We start from the raw sequence: 26,799 nt of genomic DNA, 5'->3' as shown, positions 1-26,799 counted from the left end.
AGCAGATAGAACAGTTAAGGCGCCTAGTTTTCAACCCAAAGACAAGATGGTAGTCTTGTTATCCTTATCTGGCGAACCATTGAGACAATGAGACTAGACCTTTCTCAGGATTCTCGTCACTGAAGAACCTCCATTATAATGGGCTGTGAACCAACCTCATCTCCTCAGAATGGAGCCATCAAGGCCATTGTACAGCCCAGCTAGGACTAAAACTTGAAGTCACATGGGTGAAAACAACCCTTGCAAATCTCACCTTAAAAGGTAATCGTTTTGAGGAACAAAGTGGGAGGCATCTTTTTCAGGACAGGACTACAGACATCATAATAAAAAACAAAATACTGCGGATGCTGGAAATCTGAAATAAAAACAGGAAGCGCTGGAAATACTCAGCAGCATTTGTGGAAAAAGGGAGTTAGTGTTCCAGGTCTGCGACCTTTCATCAGAACCCCTTTCTGATGAAAGGTCACAGACCTGAAACGTTAACTGTTTCTCTCTCTACAGTTGTTAACAGACCTGCTGAGTATTTTCGGCACTTTCTGTTTTATTAGAAACATCAATCTGGTTTCTCCTCAGTCACACAGTGCAACAAAAAGCTATCGTGAATTCCAGCAAGGCTGAGAGAGGGATCATTTCCAGTCAATCCAGTTGAACCCGGTTGAGACAAGTTGGAAGCTAACTACAGGAAAAATAAGAAAGTGCCTTTATAAAAATGACTTTTCTACCAGTGACAATTGACCTAAGACATCAGGCACGGTCTTCAACCCAAAGTGAACTGCTAGGAGACTGCAAAAACCCAACAATAACCAGATAACAGGCCTGCAACTTAAAAATTCAGCTTCCATGGGGATCCCACAGGTTGTTCCTGAAACAATGGACTTTTACAACCTGAACTCTGAGCACCTCTTACCCTGGACTTTTCCATCTATTTTCTCTTGAGAGGGCATGTGAGAGTGAATGCGTGCACAAGTGTTGTTGTGATAATTTTGGGATTTGTTTAAAATAAATAGTTTTTTTTTTACTTACGAGAAAACCTGCCTCTGTCTGTTTATTTGGCAAAAAAAAACAAGGGGTTAAAATACCAGTAACAAATACTTGCTGTGGTTAGTTGGGAGTTGAACACCAGAAATCAGCTACACCATCACCCACCTGGCCATAACACCAGTCAAAGTAGTTGGAGTTCTCCTGTCATTCTGATAAAATCAGACAGTCCTCGACGGTTCTGCATTGATTCCCGAAAGGTTAATAGGGTAACTAAGGCAGACTCCTATCCAGTCTGTTAAATGTAAAGTCATCCATTTGACATGAAAAATGCACCGGCTACATTTAAAAGATTAACCAATCAAGTGATTGCCAGGATGAGTAATTGTGTTGCATACATTGATGACCTTTTGGTGCACAGCAACACTTGGAGTGATCATGTCAGACATTTGCGAGCTCTATTTGACAGGCTGTCCAAAGCTAACCTCGTCATAAATCTGCCAAAGAGCAGGTTTGCCAAGGCCAAGGTCGCTTATTTAGGTAAAAGCGGATGTTGGAAATCTGAAATAAAAACAGAAGGTCCCGGAAATACTCAGCAGGTCTGGCAGCATCTGTGGAGCGAGAAACAGAGTTAATGTTTCGAGTCGGATATGACTTCTTCAGAACCTTCAGAGCTTATTTAGGACTTACTGTGGGTCAAGGTTCAGGAAATAATGGATTTTCTTGTACCCGAGACAGAATGAATTGTTAAGATTTCTGGGTATGTGTGGGTTCTACAGGAAATTTATCCCTAATTTCAGCACAATAGTCACCCCATTGACAAATTTGTTAAAGAAAAATGTGAAGTTCGAATGGTCAGAGTCATGCCAAACAGCATTTCAGAAGTTAAAGACCATTTTGATAAAGGAGCCAGTTCTTGCAGCCCCTGATTTTAGTAAGCCATTCAAGGTGGCTATCGATGCCAATGATGTAGGGGTAGGAGCGGTGCTGTGCCAAGATGATGCTGGTATAAAAAGCCTGTTAGCTACTTCTCTATGAAGCTTAATAAGCATCAAATAAAGTGTTTGACCATTGGGAAAGAGGCTTTAAGTCTTGTACTAGATCTTCAACAGTTTAAGGTATACGTAACCAATAGTCAAGAGAAAGTACTAGTTGATACTGACCACAATCCAAGTGTGTGTCTGGAAGAGTTCAGAATAGAGAACCTCTGACTGTTTCGTTAGAATTTGATGTTACAGCCATTTCAACTAAAAATTGTGCATGTGGCAGGGAAAAACTATAATTGCTGATGCTCTGTCCAGAGTTTAAACAAGGGTGTAAGAGAGAAGGAAGGCTCTGAGAGTTATGATAATTTTATGATGTTTGAATCCTGCTAATCCTAATTGTCACTTTTACTTGGTTTTGTTATTGGTTAAGCCCTTGTGATTTTATAAATAAGATATATATAATTGTAGAATATAAAAATGTTACCTGTGCAGTATGTAAGAAACTGTTAAAACGTTTATGATGTTAAGAATTGCTGTACTTATAAACTGTTGCAAAGAAAACTTTACTACGGTAATGCTTCCTTTTTCCTGAGGTGGTTGGTGGGGGGGTGAGGAGAAGTATGATGGAATCTACAGTTTTGTGACATCAGTGGAGGAGCGAGTGCAAGCGGGTGTCTGAAAAGAGGACTTCTCGAATGTTCTGTAAGGTGAACTGACCCTGGTTTCAAAGCTTTGTTTCTTTTTGAGACAGACTCAAACTGAAGTATGTGGGAGCTGGTGGATGTCAGTGTGATCCACAGCAACCACATCTGCAGTAAGTTTCTGCAGCTTAAGAACTTCAGCTCATAGTTAATGAGCTGGAAGCTGAGCTTTGGACACGGAGATGCATCAGGGAGGGGGAAAGTTACCTGGACACTTTGTTCCAGAAGGCAGTCACACCCCTTCGGCTCGGGTCTACTGATAAGATCCGTGGCCAGGGACAGCAGGATGTGACTGCATGTGAGGCAGGTATGGTGATCGAGAAGGTAGAAGTGCAGGAGCCTCAGTCCTTGCAATAGTCCAACAGGTTCAAGGTTCTTGCAGCTTTAATGGATGCATTGGCATTTTGGTAATATCACTGGACTAGTAATCCAGATGCCTAGGCTAATGCTTTGGGGACATGGGTTCAAATCCCATCATGGCAGATGGTGAAATTTGAATTCAACTAATAAATCTGGAATTAAAAGCTAGTCTAATGGTGACCATTGTCAATTGTTGTAAAACCCCATCTGGTTCACTGATGCCCTTTAGGGAAGGATATCTGCCATCCTTACTTGGTCTGGTCTGTGACTCCAGACCCACAGCAATGTGGTTGACTCTTAAATGGCCAAGCAAGCCACTCAGTTGTATTAAACCACTACAAAGTGTAAGAAGAGGAATGAAACTGGACGGACCACCTGGCATTGACCTAGGCACTCGACAACAGCAAACCCAGCCCTATCAACCCTGCAAAGTCCTCCTTACTAACATCTGGGGGCTGTGTCAATATTGGGAGAGCTGTCCCACAGACTAGTCAAGCAACAGCCATAGTCATACTCATGGAATTATACCTGATAAACAATGTCCCTGACACCACCATCACCATCTTTGGGTATGTCCTGTCCCACTGGCAAGACAGACTCACCAGAGCTGGCAGCACAGTGGTGTACAATCGGGAGGGTGTTGACCTGGGAGTCCTCAACATTGATCCAGACCCCATGAAGTCAGACCTGATCAGGCCAAACATGCGCAAGGAAACCTGCTGATTACCACCCAACGCCTCCATCCCCGCCCGCCTCAGCTGATGAGTCAGTGCTTCTGCATGTTGAACACTAACTGGAAGAAGCACAATGGACAGCAAGGGCACAGAATGTACTCTGGGTAGGGGAATTCAATGTCCACTGAGTGGCTCGGTAGCACCACTACTGACCAAGCTGGCCAAATCCTCAAGGACATATCTGCTAGGTTGGGTCTGCAGTAGGTGATGAAAGAACCAACAAGAGGGAAAACCTACTTGATCTCATCCTCACCAATCTACCTGTCGCAGATGCATCTGTCCATGACAGTATTGGTAGGAGTGACCATCGCACAGTCCTTGCGGAGACCAAGTCCCGTCTTCACATCGAGGATACTCACCGTGTTGTGTGGTATTACCACCGTGCAAAATGGGATGGATTTCGAACAGATCTAGCAACTCAAAACTGGGCATTCATGTGGCGCTGTGGGCCATCAGCAGCAGCAGAATTGCATTTAACCACAATCTGTAACCTCATGGCCCGGCATATCATTCACTCTAACATTACTGGGTCAAAATCCTAGAACCCCTTTCCTAGCAGTATTGTTGGTGTACCTACACCCCAAGGACTGCAGTGGTTCAAGAAGGCAGCTCACCACCACCTTCTCAAGGGCAATCAGGTTAAGGGAAGTCAGGGAGGAAATAGCAGATGCACTGAGCATCATCTTCAAATCCTCACTAGATACAGGCGAAGTACCAGATGATTGGAGGTCTGTGAACATTGTACCATTGTTTAAAAAGGGTGCGAGGGATAAGCCAGGTAATTATAGGCCAGTCAGTCTGACCTCGGTGGTGGGTAAATTGTTAGTTTATCCTGTCCCTCAAAATAGATTCTGTCACTTAGAAAGGCATGGATTAACAACCCTAGTTTATCCAACCTTTCCTCATAGCTGCAACTTTGAAAATCAAGAGTTAAAAGGGAGGGAGGAACATAAAACAATCACTGGGGAAAAGGTAATGGGAAAACTATTCGAACTAAAGGCTGACAAGCCTTTGGATCTGATGGTTTGCATCCTAAGGTTTTAAAAGTGGCTGCAAAGATAGTAAATGCATTGGCTGTGATCTTCCAAACTTCCCTAGGTTCTGGAAAGGCCCCAGCGGGTTCGAAAGTCGCATATGTAACATCTCTATTCAAGAAAGGAGGAAGACAGAAAGGAGGAACTATAGGCCAGTTAGCCTAACATCTGTCATAGGGAAAATGCTATAATGCATTGTTAAGGAGGTTAATAATAGGACACTAAGAAAATCTTAATACAATCAGGCAGCACCAACATGGTTTTGTGAAAGGAAATCATGTTTGACTAAATTATTAGAGTTCTTTGAGGAAGTAACAAGCAAGGTGGTTAAAGGGAAAACAGTAGATGTGGTGTACTTGGATTTCCAAAAGGTATTTCATAAGGTGCCACATCAAAGGTTACTACGCAAAATAAAAGCATATGGTGTAGGGGGTAACATATTAGCATGGATAGAAGATTGGTTAGCTAACAGGAAGCAGAGAGCAGGGATAAATGGGTCATTTTCAGGTTGGCAAGCCATTACTAGTGGAGAGCCGCAGGGATCATTGCTGGGGCCTCAACTATTTACAATCTGTACCAGTGACTTGGTTGAAGGGACCGAACATATGGGCGCTAAATTTGCTGATGGCACAAAGATAGGTAGAAAAGTAATCTGTTAAGAAGAGATAAAGGCCGGAATCTTACGTTGGGCAGTGACGAGCTGGCCTACACTGGATCTGGGGAGACACGTCGGGATTGTACTCAACCACAATCTGTAACCTCATGGCCCGGCATATCCCCCACTCTACCATTACCATCAAGCTAGGAGACCAACCTTGGTTCAATGAAGAATGCAGGAGGGCATGCCAGGAGAAGCACCAGACATACCTCAAAATGAAGTGTCAATCTGGTGAAGCTACAACACAGGACTACCTGCATGCCAAACTGTATAAGCATCACGCGATAGGGGTAAGCGATCCCATAACCAATGGATCAGATCTAAGCTCTGCAGTCCTACCACATCCAGCCATGAATGGTGGTGGACAATTAAACAACTAACTGGAGGAGGTGGCTCCACAAATATCCCCATCCTCAATGATGGGGGAGCCCAGCACATCAGTGCGAAAGATAAGGCTGAAGCACTTGCAACAATCTTCAGCTAGAAGTGCCGAGTTGATAATCCATCTCGGCTTCCTCCTGCAGTCCCCAGCATCACAGATGCCAGACTTCAGCCAATTTGATTCACTCCACGTGATATCAAGAAATGACTGAAGGCACTGGATACTGCAAAGGCTGTGGGCCCTGACAATATTCCGGCAATAGTACTGAAGACCTGTACGCCAGAACTTGCTACGCCCCTAGCCAAGCAGTCCAACCCAGCCAATTACCGCCCCATCAGCCTACTCTCAATCATCAGTAAAGTGCTGGAAGTTGTCATCAACAGTGCCAACAAGCAGCACTTGCTTAGCAATAACCTGCTCTGCGAAGCTCAGTTTGGGTTCCGCCAGGGCCACTCAGCTCCTGACCTCATTGCAGCCTTGGTTCAAACATGGACAAAAGAGCTGAACTCAAGAGGTGAGGTGAGAGTAACTGCCCTTGACATCAAGGCAGCATTTGACCAAGTATGGTATCAAGGAGCCCTAGCAAAACTGAAGTCAATGAGAATCAGCGGGAAAACTCTCCACTGGTTAGAGTCATACCTAGCGCAAAGCAAGATGGTTGTGGTTGTTGGAGGTCAATCATCTCCAGGACATCACTGCAGGAGTTCCTCAGGGTAGTGTCCTAGGCCCAACAATCTTCAGCTGCTTCATCAATGATTTTCCTTCAATCATAAGGTCAGAAGTGGAGATGTTCGCTGATGATTGCACAATGTTCAGCACCATTCGCAACTCCTCAGATACTGAAGCAGTCCGTGTAGAAACGCAGCAAGACTTGGACAATATCCAGGCTTGGGTTGATAAGTGGAAGTAACATTCGCGCCACACAAGTGCCAGGTAATGACCATCTCCAACGAGAGAATCTAACCAGCTCCCCTTGATATTCAATGGCATTACCATCGCTGAATCCCTCACTAACAACATCCTAGGAGTTACCATTGACCAGAAACTGAAATGGAGTAGCTATATAAATACTGTGGCTACAAGAGCAGGTCAGAGGCTAGGAATCCTGCGGCGAGTAGCTCGCCTCCTGACTCCCCAAAGTCTGGCCACCATCTACAAGGCACAAGTCAGGAGCGTGATGGAATACTCTCCACTTGCCTGGATAGGTGCAGCTCCAACAACACTCAAGAAGCTCGACAACATCCAGGACAAAGCAGCCCACTTGATTGGCACCCCATCTACGAACATTCACTCCCTCCACCACCGACCACAGTGGCAGTAATATGTACCATCTGCAAGATGCACTGCAGCAATGCACCAAGGCTCCTTAGACAGCACCTTCCAAACCCGCGACCTCTACCAACTAGAAGGACAAGGGTGGCAAATGCATGGGAACACCACCACCTGCAAGTTCCCCTCCAAGTCACACACCATCCTGACTTGGAACTATATCGCCATTTCTTCACTGTCACTAAGTCAAAATCCTGGAACTCCCTTCCTAACAGCACTGTGGGTGTACCTACCCCACATGGACTGCAGCAGTTCAAGAAGGCAGCTCACCACCACCTTCTCAAGGGCAATTAGGGATGGGCAATAAATGCTGGCCTGGCCAGCGATGTCCACATCCCATGAATGAATAAAAAGAAAAGGTTAAATGAGTGGGCAAAAGTTTGGCAGATGGATTATAACGTGGGGAAATGTGAACTTATCCACTTTGGCAAGAAGAATAGAAAAGCAGTATATTATTTGAATGGAAAGATACTGCAGAATTTTACAGTACAAAGGGATCTGGGTGTCTTGGTAAATGAATCACAAAACGTTCATATGTAGGTACAGCAAGTGATTAGGAAGGCAAATGGAATGTTGTCATTTATTGCAAGGGGTGTCGAGTATAGAAGTAGGAAGGGTTACTACAGCTGCACAGAGCCTTAGTTAGGCTGCATCTAGAGGACTGTGTAGAGTTTTGGTCACCTTACTTAAGAAAGGGTTAAACTGCATTCGAAGCAGGTCAGAGAAGGTTCACTCGACTGATTCCTGGGCTGAAGGGGTTGTCTTATGAGGAGAGGTTGGGCCTGTACCCATTGAAGTTTAGAAGAATGAGGGGAGATCTTATTGAAACATATAAGATCCTGAGGGGACTTGAAAGGGTGGATGCTGAGAGGATGTTTCCCCTTGAGGGGGAGTCTAGAACTAGGGGACACAGTTTAAAAATTAGGGGTTTCCCATTTATGACTGATATGAGGAGAAATGTTTTTTCTCTGAGTGTCCTTAGTCTGTGGAATTCTCTTCCCTTAGAGCAGTGGAGGTTGGTTCATTGAATATATTCAAGGCTGAGTTGTAGATTTTTGGTCGACAAGGGAGTTAAGGGTTATGGGGAGCAGACAGGAAAGTGGAGTTGAGGCCACAATCAGATCAGCTGTGGCAGTGCAGGATTGAGGGGCTGAATGGCCTACTCCATATTCTTATGTTCTGTTATGAAAGGGAAGTTTCTAGGGAAACAGAAACCGGTTGGAAGCAGATTAAAAGAACACAGCCATCCAAGCACAGGGCTGGAGTACAGGCAAGCTGAACCAAGTGAAAACTGGTTCCAGGAGCCGGCAATAGGCAGTTGCAAGTTGCTGCAGTTGTTTCTGTTACTTACTACTGGTGGATGCACATCATCAAGACTGTCATGAGCAGAGCTGAGGAGATTCTGGAGTAGTGTGCCATTTTGGTGAATACCGTACCCATGGAGTTTAGGTTGAAGGGGAACTACTGTCGGATGAGAATTGTTGGCTGCATCTTGGAAGAAATGAGCTGGAGATATACCTGAGGAAGTTCAGCACTTTGAAGTACATTGTGCCTGTAATTGGTGCCACGTATGCTGAATGGTCTGCCTAGTAAATCCATGACATCTATATTGTATCTGATGGTTAATGTGCAATATACATATATATTGACTGTGATCTGTCTGTTAATTCATGTTTAATTTATGTTGCTTTTGGTTTGATTGCTAGAGTAAATTATAAAATAGAAATCTTGTCTATTTTTTTTTTTTAATTGGGGTCGTTCAGTTAATTCAGCTCTTTTGGTTTGTTGACCTCCATGGAGATCATAACTCACAGCCACCTCTTCAATCTCACCATCCCCTACCGCATCTCTACTCCTACAATCTTGATAACCAAGGCTATCTCCAACCATTTCCTTGTGTTCTTCACCACCCAAATATACTAGCCTCCTTCAAGCTCTTTTGCATTTGCCCTAGTGAAAAAACACTCCATCAAGCCATTTACAACCATACTCCCAACTGTCTTAGCTTCAGCCGTCCACTCGCTACAATACCACTGCAGCTGTTTGTTTGCTTAACCACTCTGTTAACCCCATCTTTGATGCCTCATCCCCAGAAAAAAAATTTTTAGTCTCTTCCATCTGTTTGGTTCCTCCATACAGACCCCAACTTCACTTACATAATTCCAAGCAGTGCAAACTTGATCATAACTTGCGCACAGCAGGCTTAGCCAGATTTGGCTTGACCACATCAAGCTCCATCACTTCCTCTGCCAAAACTGCCCAACAATAGAATCATTCAGAAAGGCAAATATAACTCCAAGCTGCTTTCCTCTATAAACAACTGCCTCCTTCCAGCCCCCTCTACTCCCACCTCTAACAATATATGTGAGAAGCAAATGGATTTCTTTGTCACCAAAGGAGAGAGAGAGACACTATCTGTTGAGTGGGAACCAAATGTTATTTCCAAATTTGCTGGTGACACAAAACTAGGTGGCGATGTAAATAAAAGCAAAATACTGCAGATGCTGGAAGTCTAAAACAAAAAATGCTGGAAATACTCAGCAGGTCTGACAGCATCGGTGGAGAAAGGTGGAAATGTAAATTGTGAGGAGGATGCAAGGAAGCTTCAAGGGGAATTGGGCAGGCTAAGTGAATGGGCAAGAACATGGCAGATGGAATATAATGTGAATAACTGTGAAGTTATCCACTTTGGTAGAAAAACAAAGACAGAGTATTTCTTAAATGGAGAGAGGTTGGGAAGTGTTGATGTCCAAAGGGACCTGGGAGTCCTTCTCATGAGTCACTAAAAGCTAGCATGCAGATGAGACAAGCAATTTAGAAGGGGCTTTGAGTACAGGAGTAAAGAGGTCTTGCTGCAATTGTATACAGCCTTGGTGAGACCGCACCTGAAGTATTGTTTACAATTTTGGTCTCCTCATCTAAGGAAGGATATACTTGCCATAGATGGAGTGCAATAGAGGTTCACCAAACTAATCCCTGGGATGGCAGGATTGTCTTATGAGGAGAGAATGAAGAAACTGGGCCTGTATTCTCTAGCGTTTCGAAAATGAGAGATGATCTGATTAAAACTTACAAAATTCTTACAGGGCATGACAGGGTGGATGCAGATAGGATGTTTCCCCTGCTGGGAAGTCTAGAACTAGGGGACATAGTATCATAATAAGGGGTAGGCCATTTAAGACTGAGATGCCGAGGAATCTCTTCACTCAGAGGGTGGTGAAGCTTTGGAATTCTCTACCCCAGAGGGCTGTGGAAGCTCAATAACTGAGCACGTTCAAGACAGAAATCAATAGATATCTGGATACTCTGACATCAAGGAATACGGGATAGCATGGGAAAGTGGCACTGAGGTAGATGATCATGCATGATGAGATAAAATTGAATGACAGAGCAGGGTCAAGGGGCTGAATGGCCTACTCCTGCTCCTACCTTCCTATGTTGGGCTACTTCAGACAATTTCTCCTTCCTCTCACCCACTAAGCCAAATTCCCCATCACCTTCCTATTGTTGCCGAGTACTGCCATCTTCCTCCCTGTCCCCACTACTCCAGTGTCTCTTTCACCTCCAAAGTCCTAAAATATTTCCACCTCCCAGTTCCACACCCATCTGTCCCACAACTCCCAGTTTGAATCCCTCAATCAGTTTTCTTCATCCTCCCCCATGCTCACAACCAAAAAGCAGCTCTAAGAAAATTCACAATCATCATTGTGACTATGATATGTTATCCCTCCTTGACCTCTCAGCAGCCTCTGGCAGGTTCAACCACACCGTTGTCATTCAAAACATTTCTGTTTTCAGCTTCCTGGGATAACCCTCACCTAGTTCCACTTTTCCTATCTGATAGAAGCCAGAGCATCTCTATTCATGTCTTTGATATAGAATTACATAGAAATTACAACACAATTACAAATTACACTTTGATATATCAAATGCAATATAGATTTTACTTTAAAAGCTTTTTAACGTAATTGTGTTTTTACTCTAGTTGTGTCACATCTCTGGAACATTTCTGTATAATATTTTAAGTATGGATAAAATAGGTTCAATCATTGGAAAGAACTTGCATGCAGAGGATGGTGGGTGGTGCTGTTAAACAAAGTCCACCGAATGCTACCTTCTGACTTCGCAATATTTCTTTGATCTGGCTAGAATCGGGGTTCACTTACAACATGTGCTCTTCGCTGAGAAACTTCCCCCTTCCAATTATTGTCATTGAGGAGGTCTGCTTTCTTCTCTGGGGCTGGAGGTCAAGAGTGGACAGCAGGCCATACACTCTCTCCCTGACGGGCAACAGATGAATGACTGGAAAGAAAAATAATGGCGATTTTTCATTCATGCAATGAAAGAATAAAAGGTGTGAGGTGTGATCAGAGGAAGCCACTTTGCCTCGCAACAGCTTTAACTCCTCGCCCTCCAAGTCAACCCTTCCCTCACGGCTGTTATTGCAGCTGCGCCAGGCCGGCACACCACGCCCCTCCCCCCACCGCTACTGGTGCAGCTGCGCCAGAGTGGTACAGCGCGCCTCACCCCGCCCACCGCTGCTATTGCAGCTGCGCCAGACTGGCACACTACGCCCCTCCCCCCATGGCTGCTATTGCAGCTGCGCCAGACTGTAACACCACGCCTCTCCCTCGACACTGCGCAGTCGTCACATTTTGGCGGGCTGCTGTTCGGTGCTTAGAGAAGAAAGGCGGGAAAAGATTGAAGTCTCATCCGCTGGTAAATGTACGTACTGAAAATCGTCAGAGAAATCTGTCCTATCTTAACTTTTGAAAATAAAATATTTCGATCAAAAATATCAGCAGGTCATACTGGCGAAGGAAAGACAGCCGAATAGAGTCACAATTGGACAGTACAGGAGGAGGCCATTCAGCCCATCGTGCCTATGCAGGTTCTTTAAAAAGAATTACCGAGTTAATGCCCACACTCCTCTGCTCTTTTCTCATAGCCTGGCCGTTTTTAAAATGGAGAACCAATTCCTTTTTGCAAGTTACTTTTGAGTGCTTCCACCAACCTTTCAGGCAGCTCATCCAGGTCACAACTCACAAAATTATAGCGCAGCAAGAGACCATTAGGCCTGTCGAGAGTCTGCGTCAGCTCTCAGAACAATTTAGCTAATCCCACTCCCCCACCCTTTCCCCATAACCGTGCACGTTTTTATCTTCACGTGCTTATCCAATTCCCCTTTGAAAGCCACAATTGAATCAACCTCCACCATCCACTCAGGCAGTGCATTCCAGATCCTAACCACTAGCTGTGTATAAAAAAAAAGTTTTCTCATGTCTGCATTTAAAAGAGTCTCATCTTCCAACTGGCTTTTTAGCCAATTATTTTGAGGAGCGACACTATGTTGTTTAGAGCTACAACGTTTGTTTAAATCTGTGTCTTGCAGTAACTGACCCCTGCCCATGCCAGTGAAAACAGTTTGTCTATCTGAGGATTTGTTTTTGAATGATTTAAGTAGCAACCCAGCAGGTTTTGAGGTTTTGTTAAAGAGTATTGGGGAAGTTTAAGAAAATTCCAGAGTACAGGGGAAACAGTCTCTTGAAGACATTTCGACCCATTGGGGTTACACATTGGAACCCTTCTAGACCTGGAAGAATAGAAGCTGGGAACTGGAATTTGGGTGGAATGAGGCCATGAAGGGATTTGAAAATGAAGGCAAGCCTTTTGATATATATACAATAAGAGGAAAGCGAGCCAATGGAGAACGGTAATAGATGTGCCGGACGTAGAATGAGGTAACATAAGAGCAGCAAAGATCTGGATGAGTTCAAATTTACGCAGCTTGGGATTACAGAGGCTTGGAATGAAAGCAATAGAGAAATGACGCCTCGAGGTACAAAGGTATCAGGATTTTGTTAGCAGTAGGTGTGGTGGAAGGAAAGTGTTCAACTTAAAAATAGGGCTATTGATTCTCTAAGAATCAAGTGAGGGAAATAGATCCAGGTGTCTACTATCAACAAATCTTCAATATTAAAACTTCTTATTGATACGAGTTATAAATCTGTTTAGAACTTTTAATAACATTTGATTTTGATTTGTTTTTCTTTTCTAAAAATAGTGTTGTGACGGACATTAGCATTTATTCTTCCATATTTGACTCATTTGCTACTGATCTGAAAAGACTGAATGTAGAAATTGGCTTTGCTTTAAAGTAGGAACTCTGCCAATGATTTAAAACAAAGGCTGTAAACTTCTTTCTGGTATCTTTACTGTGGATAGTGTGCAGATCCTTTGGATTCAGCTTAGGGTACTTGGTTCATGCTCAGAATCAGCAGGTTGTGAAATTACCCACTTGCTGAAATGTATGTTCACAAATAATTCCAAGAGGTTTGTTTGAGTACAATGGTTGCATATCCATCTGCTCCATGACCCCACCCCCATCCCATGAACTGAATGCAAATTGATGTGTATTTGCAACTAATAATCATTTTTTGTAGGATCTGTGGAGATATTGCATTGTTCCAGCTGTACTACAGTATCAGTGCATAAAGCTGCAAAGGCACTAACTCACTGAGTCAAACCATGGGGCTAATATTTGGACTGATTGGTAAGTATGATATTCAGGAATAGATCCAAAAAGTGCTGAACAATATATACCTAAGCCTTGAATTATATAAGGAAAGAGGTATTGCAGTGATTTGTTGAGAATATATTCAATGTAAACCAAAGGTGTTGCACTGTGTGCCGTGATGGCACCAACCATTTGGTTGCAGTGGTGTACAGAGTAGAAGGACAGATGAAGGGGAGGAGACAAATGGCTAGCATCATCGGTGAGTAACCATCTTCATTACAAAACATAAAGGTTTTGACATAGGTTAAAACCCCAATTTTGCAAGTCAAACTTGCTAGAGTCAACAGTTCAGAAGAGGGGAGACACTTTGAAGTGGAAGTTACTTAATTTGAATAGACTACTGGCAGAAGAAAAGCTTACCCAGAAGAGTTGCCCTATGTCAAAATTAGTTGATGCACATAAAATCTAGTGAAGGAACAACTTTTAAAGGACTTCAGTTTGCTATTAAAAGGAAAGCTAAATTATAAAAGGGTATTAATTCTTCACAATGCCACACCAGAAATGTAAGAGCAACATTGCAAATATATTTAGCCTAGATTAGATTAGAGATACAGCACTGAAACAGGCCCTTCAGCCCACCGAGTCTGTGCCGAACATCAACCACCCATTTATACTAATCCTACACTAATCCCATATTCCTACCAAACATCCCCACCTGTCCCTATATTTCCCTACCACCTACCTATACTAGTGACAATTTATAATGGCCAATTTACCTATCAACCTGCAAGTCTTTTGGCTTGTGGGAGGAAACCGGAGCACCCGGAGAAAACCCACGCAGACACAGGGAGAACTTGCAAACTCCACACAGACAGTACCCGGAATCGAACCCGGGTCCCTGGAGCTGTGAGGCTGCGGTGCTAACCACTGCGCCACTGTGCCGCCTATTTGGGGCTGAAATGAAGTAGTTTGTTTTTACCAGGAGGAAGACCAAGACAATCATGCTGCTCACTTTTGCATACATTTGCTGTGGAGGCCATCAATAATTTTTTTAATTAATTTTCAGAATGTGGGCATTGTTGGCATTTATTGCCAATACCTTGTCAGCTTGAGAGGTGGTATCAAGCCTGCTTGTTAGGCTAGTTCACAGGGAAGTTAAGAGAAAACCAAGTCGAACTAGGACTTCAGTCACACATTGGCCTGGGTAACGACAGCAGGTTTCATTCCCTAAAGGACAGTCGTGAACCATTTGGCTCTTTACGACCACTGACAGCTTATGGTTACTTTTACTGATATCAATTTTGTTTTCAAGATTTTTTATTAACTAATTCAAATGTCAAGCTGCCATTGAGAGATTGAGACTCAGTTCTCTGGATTATTAGTTGAGACCTCTAGATTACAGCCACACAACCAATACATTTTATGCTAAACGTTGACAGAAATTTACTGCCAGAGCCAACCACCAACAAATCTTCAAATCTTAAAAACAGCGTATGACTGTTAGATATGTGTTTAGAATTCTTAATTGCATTTGATTTGCATTTCCTTTTTCTTTAACATAGATGGTTTGTGACAGATTTTGCCATAAATTTTAATTTATGTTTCCATATTTGTGGGCGGCACAGTGGTTAGCTCCGCAGTCTCAGCTCCAGCAACCCAGGTTCGGTTCTGGGTACTGTCTGTGCGGAGTTTGCAAGTTCTCCCTGTGACCGCATGGGTTTCCGCCAGGTGCTCCGGTTTCCTCCCACATGCCAAAGACTTGCAGGTTGATAGGTAAATTGGTCATTGTAAATTGCCCCTAGTGTAGGTAAGTGGTCAGAGAATGGTGGGTATGTGGTAGGGAATATGGGATTAATGTAGGATTAGTATAAATGGGTGGTTGTTGGTCGGCACAGACCCGGAATGCATTGGAATAGTCAAGTTTAGAGGTAACAAAGGCATAGATGAGGATTTCAGCAGCTAAGGTGTGGCCAGAGTCGGGGCATGTCACGGAGGTGGAGATGAGCTGTCATAGTAATGGCTTGGATATGTGTTAGGAAGCTCATCGCGAGGTCAAATGTGACACAAGTTTGTGAACAGTCTGGTTCAGTCTCAAACAGTTGCAATTTTGTTGTTTATCCTCTGTGAGCAGTAGCAGTAGTGCTAATCTCATGTGCCCATCTGGTTCCCAGATGCTTAATTATTTTTCCTTCGACCACCTAACTTATCTTTGCATGCATTACTGTTTTAAAGCTGTATAATCACGCTACTCTTTTGCAGATTGAGCTGACAGCCAAGGAACATTTAAATGCTCAGGTTTCAGTACCCCAACAGCTCCAGTTTGAAATTCACATCCTTGTGTTTAAATTCGTTAATGGCCTTTCCTTCTGTATATCTGTAACCTCTTTAACCTGTTCCATTCTTAAAACCTGCCCGCATGTGCCTCCCCCCACCTCCCCTCTTCAACTGAACTCTCCTTTCCTCTGACTCTGGCCTCTTATGTATTCTTCCTTCCTTCAGTCAACCATTGGCAGCTCTGCCTTCAGCCATCCAAGTCCAATTCTCTGGGATTTTCTCCATAAACCCTTTTCACCTTTTCCTTCTCCTTTAAGACATTCCTTAAAGCCCATTTATTTGATCAACTTGAATAACCTCTTCTAATGTTTCCACCTTTGGCTCAGCATCCATCATGTCTCTGTGAAAAGCCTTGGGACATTTGTACAGCATTACAGGTGGTATACAAATAAATATGGTTGAAATGTGCTGCATTCTACACTGGAGAGAAAAGAAAATAAATAACATTTATGGTTATTTTCTTTTCTAGTGGGATTCATCCTGTTGTTCCAACTGCACCCGAGTAAGTCACAGTATTGCTATTAAATACAAGAGCTACTGCTCATCATCATATTTCAATAGTCCATTTCCCGAAAAAGTTGTAACCTATTAACCTAACAACTCAATAAACACAGTATTTAGAATTTTTAAAAATTGAATCATTATGAACTGTTATAAAAAGTGTTGATTTCTGCCAACAGTGTATTTAAGGAGTATTTTACAGAAGAAAAATTTAGTAGATTTTTAAATCTTTGCCACATAGTTGGACTTTATACTGATTACCATCATAGCTTTCATTTCCAAATAGTTAAATATTACACTGAATTTTTGTTCTGGGATAATTCACAAGTTATAGCACAACCTAATTTATTTTCTACTTTTAGGCAGTACTTACGTTCTGGTCTGTTATTTCACAAACTGGGCGCAATACAGACCTGGAATTGGTCGGTACATGCCTAATCAAATCGATCCTTTTATGTGCAGCCATCTAATTTATGCATTTGCCAGCATGAATGATAAACATGAACTTACTACATTTGAATGGAACGATGAAGTTCTTTACCAATCATTCAATGGTCTGAAAAAAAGGTGAGTAGAAATACATTTCTCAACAGTTCATTTATACACTAAAGATTTCATTAATCTATGGTTCATTCTCATGTGAAATCTTTTCACGTTCTCCTATCCTTCTACCCCTCCCCTCCTCAATTTCATTTCGTCTATTCTCAAGGCATTGAATTGTTGCGGTACAGTTCAGGGTATTGCCAGCGGATCTCTAGTCCTTTGCCCTCGAAGGAAGCAACAAAGATGATTCTGGTCATGAGAAATTTGAAATTATGTCAAAAGATTAGGCAAGCTGGCTTTGTTTCCACCATAATAAAGGAGACTTTGCAAAATCAACAAAACTGATCCAGTAAATTAGTCACTGAACAAGAGTAGATGATCACAGAATCTTGGTGTCCATATACATACATCCTTAAAGGTGACAGGGCAACTTGATAGGTGGTTTAAAGAAATCTGGGTTGCTTAGGTTTATAAATAGAAGAATATAATATAAAAGCAGAGATTATGCTACAACTTTATAAATCATTAGATAGGCCTCAGCTGGAGTGTTGTGGTCAATTCTGGGCACCAGAATCTAAAGGCCTTAGAAAGGGTACAGAGGAGAGTTACCAGGATGTTAGCAGGAATAAGGAACTTCAGTAATGAGGAAAAGTTGGAAAATTTAGGACTGTTTGCCTTAGAACAGAAAAAGTCTAATGATCTAGAGATGCTCAAGGTAATGAGAGGTTTTGATAGAGTAGATAGAGAAAAACTATTCCCTCTGGCAAGTGGGCCAATAACCAGAAGTCATAGATTTAGAATCATTGGCAAAATACCTAGTGGTAAGACAAGGGGGAATTGTTTTTGCTCCGAGTTGTCGGGATCAGGAATGCTCTACCTGAAAATGTGATGGAAGCTGATTCAGTTAATAATTTGAAAAAGACGTTGGGCAGGTACTTGATGGCAAGGAACATACAGGGTTACAGACAAAAAGCAGGAAAGTGGCATTAACCATGTTACTGTTTTAAAGAACCAGCTGAGGGATAACGGGCCAAATGACCTGTGATTCTAAGGTTTCAAATCCTGGAAGACACAAGCTAAGAATTGGGAGGTTAGAAGTAAACAGGAAATGAGAATGTTGTCATCCAAAGGGTAATAGAGCTTGTAATAAGTTCCCCTTCCATTCCTCTTTGCCAGTCTGGAATGATTTGTTGCTGGTTGTTTGCCTTGTCTTGCTCTTGTGCTCCATCTTTTCTTATTGCCCATCGTGCACCTCCAGTGCCAGGGCTCTGGATGAGTGTTGTGCAATAAAGAACATATTACCAATTTTTCCAGTTCGAATAGGGAGGTCGAGAAAAGTCTGCCACAGTTATACAAGCATTAGAAGTGTTGCCCAAAACCTTATGCTGTGAGCATCCGAGTATTGGCATGGCGCCGTTGCGATTAAACTGAGAGATGCACTGGAAGCCAGAGCGGTGGGGTAGCAGGGGCCTGTCTGATATCATTTGGAAAACCCTGAAGTATGTTAAGCACATGTGTCAGTGGCTTTTTAACTGAACTACCTCATTATAATTTTACTTCTGGGTTTGCATTCAATGCGTGGCAGCAAGCATGATAAAGGTCCGCATGGCGCAATCGCAACTCCAGTATTTAAAGGACCAATCCAAAGATGCAATTTGAATGAGTTGGAGTTGAGAAATAGGAGCCTATTTCTAAATAGGAGTTCAACAATGGATTTCAGATATTCAAAGTCTGCACCTGGTACCTGGATCTGCTGCTGGGGGCTGAGAGGAGCCAGAGAGGCATGCTATTCCCCGGCACTGGGAGGAGAAAACCTGTGACAGAATTGAAGAAAGTGTGGTTGGAGGTTGCCCAGGAGGTGAGCAGCACGAATGCAGTGCCACGATCCTGGATGCAGTGCAGGAAGCAGTATAATGAGCAAATGAGATCAGGAAAGGTGAATATAGTTGCAGATTTCCCTACAAATTGCTATGTGCATCACCCCAGCCCCTCACACTGCCTTCTCAAATTTGCTCAACACACCACCCCTCACACCCACTGAACTTGTAGATGCACTCATCCTTCGCTGTTTATGCAATTCCTCACATTCCCATCTATCGATCCACCACTACCACTCACCCTCATCCTTATGCAATTTCATTCCTCTCCCTGATACTCTCAACAAATACTGTCCATCCATCAGCTGAACACATGCCATTATGCTGATAGGTCTGTTCTTTCCCTTGTTGCAGGAGAAGAGCACTGAAATGCGAGCCATCTAACAGCTAACAAGTGGAGAGGAGGAGGCCATCCACATGGCGTGTGACATTCAGTCATGTTGTCTTTATTACAACGAGTAAAATATGATCATGTTTATGATGGAAACTTGAGGCACTCTTACCTTGCCAGTCCTCATTCATGTCTTTTATCTCTGACAGATGCGTGCAGCAGGAGTTGCTGGCGGTCACTCCTCAGAGGAGCTGAATCCCTTTGAGGGTGCACAGGACTCATGCATACCACACATCAGCTCTGAAACACGTACTTCGGTGGGGCCAGTAGAACAGATACTTGCTTAGTTGGACACAGTTGCTGTTCCCTGGGGGCATCAATGAAAAGGAGAATCATGGGCAGCAGCAGATAAAGTGCAATGTACTGACAGACCTTCCAAGCACACTCACCATGATTGTGGAGAGATTAGAACGATGTGTTTCAAGCATGAATATGTTGGTGTCGCAGGGCATTATGATAACGTGTCCTTCCATGAATAGAGCAACCAGTGCCATGGAACATCAGACACTCCAAGCAAATATGTACATGTGCAGCTTGACCATAGCCATGCAGATTCTGCATGACAACACATCTACCACATTTACTAAGAAGGCAGGTAACTTAACCTTGGCCTTATACCACCCCACCAATCTGCACCAAAGTACTCTCCAGCACACTGGGATGAGTGAAATCTCACTGGACCGTGAGGGATGAAGGCAAAAGACAACATGGAAGTGGGGACTCCACTCAAAGTGTTTCCAGTTCTCACCTGTTGTCCGAGTCATTGGGGAAGTTGGACGGCCGCAGGACGAAAGCATCATGGCAGCTCCACAAGAATCTTGTACACTCCTGCATAAAGATCTTTCTCTAGCAGCACATTGATGGAGTGGAGGCCCTTGCAATTGACGAATGCTCTTGGTTGATCTGTGGGTACCCAGATTGCCACATGTGTACAGTTGATGACACCCTGCACCTGTGGGAAACCAGGCAGAGATGCAAACCCGAGCATCAGTTTATTATGACTGGCATCATCACAAGGGAAGTTGATATAATGGCCAGCTCTGCTAAACAAGCCAAGAAGTGGCTAGTGAGATAGGTGATGCGTTAGTTTTAATTTTCCAAAATTCCCTAGATTCAGGGAAGGTTCCGTTAGACTGGAAAATAGCAAATGTAACTCCATTATTCAAAAAGAGAGGGAGACAGAAAGCAGGAAACTACAGGCCAGTTAGCTTAACACCTGTCATAGGGAAAATGTTAGAAGCTATTATTAAAGACGTTCTAGCAAGGCACTTAGAAAAATGGAAGGTAATTAGGCAGGGTCAGCATGGTTTTGTTAAAAGTAAATCATGTTTAATCAATTTATTGGAGTTGTTTGAGGGAGTTACATGTGCTGCAGATGAAGGGAAACCGGTGGATGTACTGTCCTTAGATTTCCAGAAGGCATTTGATAAGGTGTCACATCAAAGGTTATTGCAAAAAATAAAAGCTCATGATGTAGGGGATAACATTGGCATGGATAAAAGATTGGCGAGCTAACAGGAAACAGACAGTAGGCATAATGGGTCATTTTCTGGTTGGCAAGATGTAACGAGTGGTGTGCCATAGGGATCTGTGCTGGGACCTCAACTTTCTACAATTTATGTCAATGTCTTAGATGAAGGGACCGAAGGTATAGTTGCTACATTTGCTGATGACACAAAGATGGATAGGAAAGTAATTTGTGAAGAGGACATGCGGCTACAAAGGGATTTCGATAGGTTAAGTGAGTGGGCAAAAATCTGGCAGATGGATTATAATGTGGGAAAATGCGAAGTTGTCCATTTTGGCAGGAAGAATAAAGAAGAAGCATATTCTCTAAATGGTGAGAGATTGCAGAGGGATCTGGGTGTCCTGGTGCATGAATTGCAAAAGGTTAGTATGCAGGTACAGCACGTAATTAGGAAAGCTAAAAGAATGTTATCGTTTATCGCGAGGGGAATTGAATAGTAGGGAGGTTATGCTTCAGCTGTACAGGGCATTGGTGAGACCACATCTGGAGTACTGTGTATAGTATTCGTCTTATTTAAGGAAATCATGTTTATTAAATCATACTTATTTAACATCTCACACTGAAGAGTGTCTGCAGAGTCTCATCGACAGGTTTGCGGCTGCCTGCAACAAATTTGGCCTAACAATCAGCCTCAAGAAAACGAACATCATGGGACAGGACATCAGAAATGCTCCATCCATCAATATCGGCGACCACGCTCTGGAAGTGGTTCAAGAGTTCACCTACCTAGGCTCAACTATCACCAGTAACCTGGCTCTAGATGCAGAAATTAACAACCGCATGGGAAAGGCTTCCACTGCGATGTCCAGACTGGCCAAGAGAGTGTGGGAAAATGGCGCACTGACACGGAACACAAAAGTCCGAGTGTATCAAGCGTGTGTCCTTAGTACCTTGCTCTATGGCAGCGAGGCCTGGACAACGTATGTCAGCCAAGAGCGACATCTCAATTCATTCCACCTTCGCTGCCTCCGGAGAATACTTGGCATCAGGTGGCAGGACCGCATCTCCAACACAGAAGTCCTCGAGGCGGCCAACATCCCCAGCTTATACACACTACTGAGTCAGCGGCGCTTGAGATGGCTTGGCCATGTGAGCCGCATGGAAGATGGCAGGATCCCCAAAGACACATTGTACAGTGAGCTCGCCACTGGTATCAGACCCACCGGCCGTCCATGTCTCCACTTTAAAGACGTCTGCAAACGCGACATGAAGTCCTGTGACATTGATCACAAGTCGTGGGAGTCAGTTGCCAGCGATCGCCAGAACTGGCAGGCAGCCATAAAGATGGGGCTAAAGTGTGGCGAGTCGAAGAGACTTAGCAGTTGGCAGGAAAAAAGACAGATGTGTAAGGGGAGAGCCAACTATGTAACAGCCCCGACAAACAAATTTTTCTGCAGCACCTGTGGAAGAGCCAGTCACTCTAGAATTGGCCTTTATAGCCACTCCAGGCGCTGCTCCACACACCACTGACCACCTCCAGGCGCTTACCCATTGTCTCTCGAGATAAGGAGGCCAAGGAAGAAGAAGATTTAAGGAAGGATGCAAATGTGTTGGAAGCAGTTAAAGGAAGGTTTACTAGAATGATACCTCGAATGGGCGGGCTATCTGTGGAAAGATTGGACAGGCTAGGCTTGTATCCGCTGGAATTTAGAAGAGTAAGAGGCAACTTGATTGAAACCTAGAAGATCCTAAGGGATCTTGACAGGGTGGATGTGGAAAGGATGTTTCCCCTTGTGGGAGAATCTAGAACCAGGGGTCACTGTTTAAAAATAAGGGGTCGCCCATTCAAGACAGAGATGAGGATTTTATCTTTCTTCGAGGGTCGAGAGTTTTTGGAACTCCCTTCCTCAAAAGGCGGTGGAAGCAGTCTTTGAATATGTTTAAGGCAGAGTTAGATAGATTCTTGATAAGCAAGAGGGTGAAAGGTTATCGGGGGTAGGTGGTAATGTGGAGAAATCAGTTCAGCCATGAACTTATTAAATGGCGGAGCAGACTCGAGGGGCCTATTCCTGGTCCTATTTCGTATGTTCGTCTGTCAGATGCCTTATGCCTTTGTGGGCCACTGATTGGGAAATCCTGAGCTCTGGAGGAATCAGAAGACAAAAAATTTGAGGGCATTGGTGATGTTGACAGCCACTGGTAAAGCATGGCTACCAGATCCAGCTAGCAGCAGGTCTTCTAGCAGGCTGCAGATGTCTGCCACCAGCTGAAGCAAAAATCTGAGCCTCTTAAGATACTGCTGTGCGGACATATCAAGAAAGCTTATCTTCTGCCCAAGAACATACGTCTTGGGTAGTGCCTCCTGTGAACTGTTCCCCTCTCTCCTGTTCAGCTAGAGGTCTGTGACCAGCTGTTGCTGCTATTGTTGCTGTTCATCTTAGTCCTCTGAGGTCCAATCTAAGACAGCAAAAGTGCCAGCCATTCTGATGTAATATAGAGCAAAGCTCAAAAGTGTAGAGAATGAATTCTCAGCAAAGTACTGTGAACAAACCCTTTCCCACTAGCAGGTAAGGAAACAACTGCGAGTAGTCAGAATTGCCATATTTCCACAAGATTGATTCAGCCCCCTCAATTGCTGCTGTGTTGTCGCCTTGTTTTCACTGGCAAGTTTCAGGAAGCCCTTGAAACCTGTGGGTCTTGTGTTAAAAAGTCAAAGCTGTTGAAATATGTCTGATTGTGCAATTAATAAATATTAATAGGCAACCCACCTTCAGAGGCAGTTTAGCACGAGTTAAATGTGGAAGCCAGCAGGGTGGAGTCAGCTTCCTGATAGCCTGTCATTTTCCTGTGATTTAACCCTCTCCCCACTCATCCATACCCACATGCACCTCCATGTGAAAACTCCCTCTGTTATGTGTGTCCTTCGGTTACGAATGTGTATTCGCTAGAGATTGCATCAGTTATGGGTGCACTGCATATCACTTAGTTCACAATAGAGTTACATTCGACTTGCAAACCAATTGGTCATGAGCAATAGCTGTTAAAAAATAAGTTGTGTTGAAAAATAAAAACATATTAAAAATGCCTATTTCGCAATGTACAGAGTAAGAACATAAGCAAAGGGCAGCTACATTGTAGATAACCCCTTTCTGCCAGGCTGCACATGATCAGATTATTAATGAGCAGTCCCAGTAATCTCAACAGCACCTCACCATTCACCAACAGCATCCCCTTTCTGCCAACACAAAAATAAAAACTAGCAGAAAATTCAAATCCAATGTTCTAAATTAACTCATTAAATAATGCATACAAAATGAAACTAATCACCCTTGTGCTTCCCTTAATGCCTGTTTTCTGTGTGCCGTTAACTTTGCTAGTGCTCCTTTAGGTGCTTGTCCAGTGGCTGCAACATGGGAGGTGAAAGGCTGCTGATGTTCAATTGGGACTGCAGAAGATCCTGGAGGATGACCTCGAGCAATTCTACATCTACAGGGCCCAACTTCACACTGCACCGTATCGGTCTGGGCTAACTGAGGTACAGGCAACAAACACCAAGGGAACTGGTGGAGTGGCACAGGTGGGAGCATGAATGCTGTCATCCTGAGGACGGACACCAGGTTCCTGTTCCTTTGAGCCATTGCCACTGTCCCGGCAGCTCAGCAATCCTGGTGGTCTGTTCAAGAACAGAATGCTGGACTGATATCATATCCTGGAAACCCCTTTGAACAGTTGCATCCAGAGCCACGATAGCAGTAAGCTGAGATTCCAATGCAGCAGTCTGAGTTTTGATGAAAGTTGTTTGTGTTGCAATAGAAGCTGTGACATTGGCCACCAGCTATTGCATCATGGTGGGTTCCACAGTTGTGTTGATGGAGGTGACTACGTGTTCCATGTTTGAAATCATGGGCTTCAAGCTCTGCACAAAGCTTTATGCCAGTTTGGAACTGGACTCCTCTGTGCTCCTTGACAATGAGCGCAGCCTTTCTGGCATTATTTCCAGTACATCAGGCGCCTGGGCCATCATCGTCCTCTTCTGAGTCCTCTGCTAATTTGCAACCTCACCCTCTGGTGAACTGGCACCTGCACTATTCTTTGCCCTTCATGCTGCTGCACGCTTGTGTCCGGTATCTCACCACAGGCAAATCCCTCCTCTAACCTACCCTCTAAAGTATGCACTGTGTCAGTCTCTGAGCTGGCAGTTGCATGTGGAAGATTGACTGATGGTATCTCTTCACACAGTTTTCTTCCATTGGTTTGGAAGGCTCCAGTTTTTGGGTATTTGAAATTAAAAAGTGACGAGGGTTTGTTGTGGAGAGGAAAAAGTAAGAAGTACGTACTTGTATCATCTGCAGCTTGAGTCAGAAAAGATTGTGGAATTAGAATGATGTTGGAAGAGAGAAGGGAGATTAGGTATGCAGAAACCCTCATCAATCTCTCCAACACTGCCCGTGGCCACAGCCTTAGCAATGCTCCTTGTCATGATGGCCAGCACTGTCTCCTCTGCGGGGATTAAAATGTGCATGCATGCTTGTTCGCCTCCAGTTTCTTTCCTGCTGTCTCTTGCAAAAAAGACAAAAGTGTGAGTGTACTGCAATATGTTCGGCTGATGTGGCTGTCGTAGTTGATTAGCTGCCAGTGTGTGCAAGTTGTGGGTGTGAGGCTTGCAGTAGTGATAAGTATGAGAGTGTGAAGTAAACCCTGTGGGTTGAAGGTTTGATTATTGGTTGACGGGTTGTTGGTAGGTGGGTGATGGGGGTGTAATAAGTTGAGCAGTGGATGAGGCTAGGGTTGTAGTTGGTAGTATATCTCAATTGTAGATTGAACTCACTCACCTTCACAGCTCCGTTAAACTTCTTCCTGCACTGTATCCATGTTCTTGAAGCTATACTCCCAGCATTGACTTCCACTGCCTCCTTAGCATATATCTCAAGGATACAGGATGTCTCTCCTCTCAATGCCTTGCACCAAGTCCTTCAGTGCATGATTTGAAAATCTTGGTGCACACTGTCTCTTGTGTTCAGTCATTCTTCAATATACTACAGCACAGATTCAATTTACAAAGGACTGGCTATGCTTAGATTAGATAAGTCATCTGGTCCGGATGTCTTGTACCCCAGGTAGCTGAAGGAAGTGGGAATGGAGATGGAGGAAGGGCTTGCCATAAATCTTCAAATCTTGCCTGGATACGGGGGAGGTGCCAGAGGATTAGACAGTGGCAGATGTGACACCCTCATTCAAGAAAGGGTGTATGGACAGTCCCAGCAACTACAGACCAGTTAGTTTAATATCAATGGTGGCTAAGGTTTTAGAAACAATAATCAGGGAAAATATCAACAGACGCTTGAGAGGTTCGAGTTAATTAAGGAAAGCCAGCATTGATTTGTTAAAGGCAGATCATGCTTGACTAATCTAATTAAATTTTTGATGAAGTAGCAGAAGGGAATGCAGTGGGTGTTGTTTATATGGATTTTAAGAGAACATTTGATAAAAGGCTGGTTAACAAAATTGAGGCTCATTGAATAGCAGGGTCAATGTCCAGTTGCGTAAAAAATTGGCTTAAGGACAGAAAACAGCGAGTCATGTTAAATGGTTGTTTTTCAGACTGGAGGAGGGTGGACAATGGTGTTCCCTAGGGGTGGTACTGGGACCACTGCTTTTTTTGCTATATATAAATGTCTTGAATCTTGGAATACAGAATAGAATCTCAAAATTTGCTGATGACATCAAATTTGGAGGTGTCGCAAACAGGATGATATGAACCACCTGCAATTGGACATAAACTGGCAGAATGGGCAGAGAGGTGGCAGATGGAATTTAATAGTCACAAGTGTGAGGTGACGGGTTTTGGCAGAAGGAATAGGGAGAGGCAATATATACTTAATGGCACAGTTCTAAAGAGTGTGCAGGAGCAGAGGGATCTGGGGGTGCACGTACATCAGTCGTTGAAGGTGGCAGGACATATTGAGAGATTGGTCAGTAAAGCGTATGGGAGTTTAGGCTTCATAA

The 26,799-nt window shown here is 43.7% G+C and overlaps 1 protein-coding gene across 1 annotated transcript in view; it reads left to right on the top strand.

The window, feature by feature from the left end:
• LOC137384028 (acidic mammalian chitinase-like) overlaps nt 1-26,799 on the top strand; it is an 80,092-nt gene that overhangs the window by 15,348 nt on the left and 37,945 nt on the right. The window contains exons 2-4 of the mRNA XM_068057592.1: nt 13,606-13,715; nt 16,483-16,515; nt 16,877-17,081. Coding sequence (XP_067913693.1) covers nt 13,691-13,715; nt 16,483-16,515; nt 16,877-17,081 — 263 coding nt within the window. The 5' untranslated portion in view covers nt 13,606-13,690. The remainder of the gene's footprint in view (nt 1-13,605; nt 13,716-16,482; nt 16,516-16,876; nt 17,082-26,799) is intronic.

This window comes from Heterodontus francisci, chromosome 25, assembly GCF_036365525.1.
Source record: "Heterodontus francisci isolate sHetFra1 chromosome 25, sHetFra1.hap1, whole genome shotgun sequence".
NCBI classification, from domain to species: Eukaryota; Metazoa; Chordata; class Chondrichthyes; order Heterodontiformes; family Heterodontidae; genus Heterodontus; species Heterodontus francisci.
Note: the sequence above shows the minus strand (reverse complement) of the source record. Positions and strands in the feature narration are given on the sequence as shown.